This window comes from Chroicocephalus ridibundus, chromosome 6, assembly GCF_963924245.1.
Source record: "Chroicocephalus ridibundus chromosome 6, bChrRid1.1, whole genome shotgun sequence".
Classification (NCBI taxonomy): domain Eukaryota; kingdom Metazoa; phylum Chordata; class Aves; order Charadriiformes; family Laridae; genus Chroicocephalus; species Chroicocephalus ridibundus.
In genome coordinates this window covers 55,457,355-55,463,650 of record NC_086289.1, presented here as the reverse complement: position 1 = coordinate 55,463,650, position 6,296 = coordinate 55,457,355, and the positions used below count along the sequence as shown (strand labels likewise).

General features: G+C 44.8%; 1 protein-coding gene across 1 annotated transcript; it reads left to right on the top strand.

The window, feature by feature from the left end:
- Nucleotides 1-1,738: 1,738 nt before the first annotated feature.
- Nucleotides 1,739-3,649, top strand: LOC134517980 (lysophosphatidic acid receptor 6-like). Its single transcript, XM_063340100.1, has 2 exons — nt 1,739-2,032; nt 2,699-3,649. The coding sequence occupies exons 1-2, from the start codon at nt 1,916-1,918 to the stop codon at nt 3,647-3,649; spliced, it is 1,068 nt and encodes a 355-aa protein (XP_063196170.1). The 5' UTR covers nt 1,739-1,915.
- The last annotated feature ends 2,647 nt before the right edge of the window (nt 3,650-6,296 follow it).

The window sequence follows — 6,296 nt, the reverse complement described above, 5'->3', positions numbered from 1 at the left end:
CCACAGTGTGGGGAGATGGACGTTGTAATAGAAATATGTGATGGAACAAAAAGCAGCAGCACTTCATACTTTCTGACATCCTGACCAGCAGTTACTTTGCATGCAGCTCACTCCACCACCTTAAAAGAAAACACAGGACTTGAGAATTCTACAAGCTGAGAAGCAGAAGTCAACCACCAGAGCTACAGAGCGCCCAAAGGTAAGATGACAAGAGAGAATATTTCACTGTAGTGAAACCTTGCCTTAAAAGCTTTCTTCTTGCTACAAGATCCAGAAATTAATAATATTTTACGTGACTTGTTCTGTTTACGGCATATCTACATATTTTTTTTAAGAATGAGCAGAGCTACCCCTTGCATTTATGCTTTAAAAGTTTTTTTCTATTTTGTTTTTAAATTTACACAACAGATTCTAGTCTAAGATGCCTTTTTATCATAACTAGATTTTTCTCAGGTAAAATTCTTGATAAGAAGCTGGAATTTTATTTCTCTAGACCCAGAATTTCCTAGACACACTATCACACAAAACCAACCAACCAAACAAAAAAGGACTAATCAAATCTCCTACAGAGGCAATGAAGTAAAGAACTTTGTCAATATTTATTACTTTTCAGTAATTCCTTAATTAACTTTTCACCCCTTTGGCTCTCAGTAATGGGTTCCCTCCCAGCCTTAGACTCACAGTACTTCACTTGATGAACGGGACTCAGCAGGAAAGGAACATATTAGGCTGCCGAGCCTAGACCACCCTCTTGTACCGCATAGTAGCTCTGCCTAGATTGTGAGTGTAACCCCTAATCTGCCATGAATCCGGAGGTTCAGGGACCCAACTCAGCTCCCCACAAACTCTCCAGCCCCGTGGCTGCGGGAGGGCTTAACTCCCAGGCAGTGAAAAACCTGCAGCTTAATCAGGGGTGCTTCTCCCCTCCAGCCACTCAGATCCCCAAGCGCTTGACAAACTCAGGCTTTCCTGTCCTTTTTTCATTTGAGCGAGGGAATTTCATTATTTCTCCTCAATCCTCCCTCAGTCCCTCACAGGTGGCAGCAAAGCTGCCAGGGTTGCTGCCCCACTGAACCATATCCCCCCATGCCTTACAGGCAGCAGTGCTCTGCAAGGAAGGAGGCTGTTAGGTGCTTTACCCAGTCAGCAGCACTGCCTGCTGCGGGGACCCGAATAAAACCTGTACCTGCTACAGCAGCACAAAAGCTGCAGATTGATCCCTGCACCTGACACCACCAGAGGTATGCTCTCCTGCACCCACAGCCCTGCCACCACCTCATTCTCCTCATCAGGCTGGGTTTCTGAAGCTGGTTTTCTCACTTCCGTAATGTAAACTGGTAACTTAGAGAATCATTTGCCTGGCACCAGTGTGTCCTTAAGGAGCTAACAGCCAACCTGCTTTTGCTTCCTAACAATAATCGCTAGGTTTTAAGTAAGAAATAAATTTCCTTTTTGCTGATCCTAAACCCTCTCAAAATGATCGTAATCTCTGTCAATCGCAGCACGGGAGAGCTTACCTCTGAAACAGTGGGAGAGTGACTTGATCTGCAGAACAGGAACTTTTACTGCACAGTTGAAACCAGTTGACAAATCTGAAATGAAACAGCATCAAGATCAGTAACTCACGTAGGAAAGGCACTAGGTTGAAGTAGTAACAATGACAGAACAGTAGATTAAAGTAATTTCTGGGCGCTGACATAAAGATCCCCAAAAGGCTTTATTTACAGGTTACATTTGCTGTGACAGAACTGGCTGGAAGAAAGGACCTGGTATTCCTGTGCGTTTGCATTTGTCAGTGATTCCAGCTGAGACCAGCATTGCAGAAACCAATGAGAGCCTTCCTGGTCCTTATCAGGAGAGTCTGAGGGCAGGATCAAACCAGCACCCTTCCTCCTCTAAAGAAGAGAATTACTTCATGACCCCTGCTCAGGGAGTGCCTACCTCGGCATTTTTAGTCCCCTCTTTGTGGAGGAGAAACCGCTGCATGTTTTCTGCAACTCCTGTCTCTGCAGATATAAATTTATCCACTGTGGTAAGTCTGGCTCATTTAGGCAAAACGTTGGGTTCTTAAATCTCATTCTTCTTCTAACGACTTAACCTCTGCTAGAAATAGCCTGTTTGAAACTTCCTGCCTGCCTCCTAGCAAGCTTGTCAGAAGGGCCAGAGGTAATCGCAGCCCCTCTTTGCCCAGCTGTGGTGGGAGAGCATGCAGGATGGCAACGACTGTTTGGGATCTTCACATTAATAAATATGGGGGACCCGCATGCTCTTGGCTCCCCAAGGTCTCTTATGGTAGCTTGATTCAGGAAATCTGATCCAACTAATTGCCTTCATCCCCACAATCCAAGTAACCCTAAAATCAGGGGCTGCTGTTCTGGCTCTGCAAAGAGATTGCTTCACTCCAAGGAGAGGGTGCGGTCATGGCTATACTCTGCCTAGACTAAATTATAGTGCAGCACCGTTTGGGGTAACATGTAACAGTGCAAGTGAGGCTTGGCCCCCAGAAAGCTTTGGTCCTTGAGGCACAACCTTGCCCCCAGATCCCTTGGCACTGAGCAGCTCCATGTTACTGGGACCTACAATTCATCACACAGCAGCCCAAAAGGAAAAGATGTCTCCAGGTCTGTGGACACACAGAGACCTCACTGGCCTTTGTACCAGGTCTTAAATGTGATTTGCATCCTTCCTTGCGGGGAAGGTGATTTTCTTCTCTTCCAGCATACCTGGAGATATGAACGACACCCATGCCAAGAACAGTATCAGCGATACCGTGAAACTGTTCCAGCTCATCGTGTACGCTCCCACGTTCACCCTGGGACTGCTGTTCAATGTGATGGCTCTGTCATTCCTGTTTTTTAAGGTCAAAAAGCTGTCAGAATCTACAGTCTACATGATAGCCCTTATTTTCCTGGATACTTTGCTGCTGTTTACTCTTCCTTTTAAAATCATTTCCTACCACCTTCAGGACAAGTGGAGCTTGGGGCTTGTGTTTTGCTCCACTTTAGAGAGTCTTTACTTCGTAAACATGTACGGCAGCATCCTCATCTCCCTCTGCATCTGTGTAGACCGGTATGTTGCTATCCGGCACCCTTTCACAGCTCTCACCCTGCGATCCACCAAGAAAGCTGCTATGGTCTGTATTGTCATCTGCCTGGGCACCTCAGTTGGGACAATCTCTACTTTCCAACTGCATGGAGAGGGCCCCAACATCTCGTCCTGCTTCCATAACTTCTCCAAGAGCACGTGGGAAAACGTAGGCCTGCTCAGCGCCTTGGAGACTGTCTTCTTTGGCAGCATGGCAGCCACGACCTTCTGCACTGTTCAGATCATCAGGTGTTTGAGAAAGCGCAGAAAACCAGACAACCCCCAAACACACACCACCAGAGCGGAGAAGATAGTGGTGGCAAACTTTGTGGCATTTTTGGTCTGTTTCATGCCTTACCATGTGGTATACTTTGTGTACTTTTTGGTGAAGAATAACATCATTCATACCAGTTTTCAGCAAGTGCTACGAGACATCATTCAGGTCACCCTTTGCTGGGCAAACCTGAACTGCTGTCTTGATGGGGCGTGTTATTATTTTGTTTTAAAGGAGTCCTTGGAGGACCTGTTAGAAAACAGTCAAAAAACAGCCATGCAAAAGCCTTGATCCACATGCTGCATGTTAGTTTCTTGGGATGATGTGTGGAAATGTTTTCGTGGAAAGTGCAGGGTCCTGAACTACTTATCTAAGCAATTTATTTTAAATATTCAGATCTGAAAATATTCCCTAAAAAACAAAACTAAGTTCTTTCCTAGGAGACTGCTCTTAACTTTATTTCCTTCCATAACATTTTGTGTTAGCATTTACGGGTAAAAAGAAATTGAATTATTGCCTATAAATGGTGATGCATATGTCTTTAGATGTGATTCCTCTTTACTGTGGAAAAAAAAAAATGTTCACTTATACGCGTCCCTGCTTATATATGTCCCTGGTTACTGCAGGGGGGTTGGACTAGACTTTAAAGGTCCCTTCCAACCCAACACATTCTATGATTCTATGCAGTAGCTTCTTTCAGCCTCCTTGTCCGTATTGCACCTGCAAACCTCCCCAGGCCTTCAGTCACTACAGACTTGGGCTGCTGAGAAACAGAGACTCCAAGTTTACGGTAGAAAGCTTCAGACTAAATTCTGTTGCCTCCCCTGCCCTGATCATGTATGCTCGTGCTCATGTACATGCACACTTGTCAGGTTTAGATTTGCCCATGCTATTTTAAAAAAAATGAAATGATTGTAACTCTGAGTCCAAAGGCAGCTTGAAGTTAACATGGGTATAGCAAGATCTGCATGCCAATGCTTGTTTTAGCAACAGGTCTTGTGCCTACCACATTGCACTTCTAATATTGCCACTAACTCAAGTCCCCGGATAGCTCAGATTAACGGACCATCCCAGTTTCAGGCTTCCTCACTAGCTCCTCTCCTGTTCACAGGCTTTTCACATATCTGTTCCTTCCTGCTTGGTTACAAACCTAGTTTCATGAACAAAGCCAAACCAAATAAGAGCATGAAATAAAAAGCCTGAGGTCCAATGTAGTGGCAAACACATGAATCTGAAGGAACAACCCCCACCTAACTGGGGTATAAGATAAGAGCAGCCCTGATACCTAAAGCAGCAGCCAGCAACATAGGATCCCAGGGGGAAAGCAACCTTTTGGCCCTCCTACTTCCCAAACAAACAAGGCAATAAAAAATAATCCACCAGCAGGACCCTAACATGCCAGTCAGTTACTTCTTGTCAGTGCTCACAGGCATCTAGATAATCTGAATGACAACATGCTCCCAGCCTGGAGAGGGGCAGCTCACAGCTCTTGGGGGCCCCATTTCTGCCCCCTCCGCTACCCTGGTGCCAGCTGCCACTTTCCTGAGTGATGAGGATGATGACAACAAAAGCAATTAGTTCTCATATTCAAGTTGAGCTGGATCTTTGCAGTGTATCTTCTATGCAGAGGTACCAATCCCAGCCTTTGAACTATCTTTTCTCTGTACACTTTTGAGAACGATAACACGCAAACCATGTATTGATTTCTTCCCTGAGCTAGTGACTTTGCATGTGGAGACTTCAGTCTGTAAAAGTGAAGTTTTTTGAAGGCACTTATATGAGACTGTACCACAGAAGTTCAGTTGCTGAGGAGGGTAACACTGACCCAATATAGATATAAGTGTGTGCTGGTGTTTACAGGGTCCTTCTGCTGTTCAGCCTATAAACCGTGCTTCTGAGGACACAAGGGCTGTGCATTTACACTAGCCATGTCCTGCTTATGTCCAAGCGCATGAAAATAAAAGCCACCAGGATATTACAGCAAGAATTCTCTCTCCATATCAATTGCCATTTCAATTGACTCCCTCAGTAAATTCAGAATACGGGACCAGCTTTCCTGCCAGCAGGTACTGAATCCTCATCATCTCCCTGTTCACAACTTATCCCTTAACTAACTGCACTTCAATAGACACAAAAGTTTTACCACTGAGATTTCAGATTCCTTTTGGAAGCAGAGTTAACAAATAATAGAAGAAAATAGTGTTGATGCAGAAGATTCATTTTACATTTCAAAGCAGTGGGTCATGCCAAGGCGGCCTCTACTTTAACTGGTAACGCCTGAACACAGGGAAAAGATTTTGTCAGCACCTCAGGAGGCAGAAAATGCTAAAGTATATGAGGAAACTAATCTCAGTTGCACTTCTATAGCCCGAGGCAGCTTCATTAGTTTTACTGACACGACTTAGGGCTTACGCTGCTATAATTGAGAACAGAAGCTTACCTGTACCTTTATGCTTCCTGTTGCTCAGCTTTTTTTCCCATTTTTAAGTATGCCTGTTCTTATTTGTTTGCTATCCTGCTGTCCTTGGTCCCACAGATCATAAAGTAACTTGCACTATAATTTCATTTGGAGTGCTGGTAGACAGTAGCGAGATGAATACCATATTTAGGAATTTTTGCCTTGACTACCTCTCTCAGCAATAACACACTGCTTAGAACAGGCAGGGATGTTGACCGAATTAAGCATCATTAAAACTATATGAAGGACAAGTTAAAAGCACTTGAGACATTTCTTCTCCCAAGCCTCTCCCCTAGGTTTCTCCAGCATTTCCGGCCACTGATTTTTTTCTAGAAACAGACAGGCTGAGGCGTGGAAAAGCTACTACCTCCCCACAGACAGGGTAAAGCCAACCACTGTCTGAGCTCCCTGCCTCTACACATGGCTCACAGTGCCTCTGCCAGCTCTGAGAGCAATAATTATCAGGGCACGGTAACAACT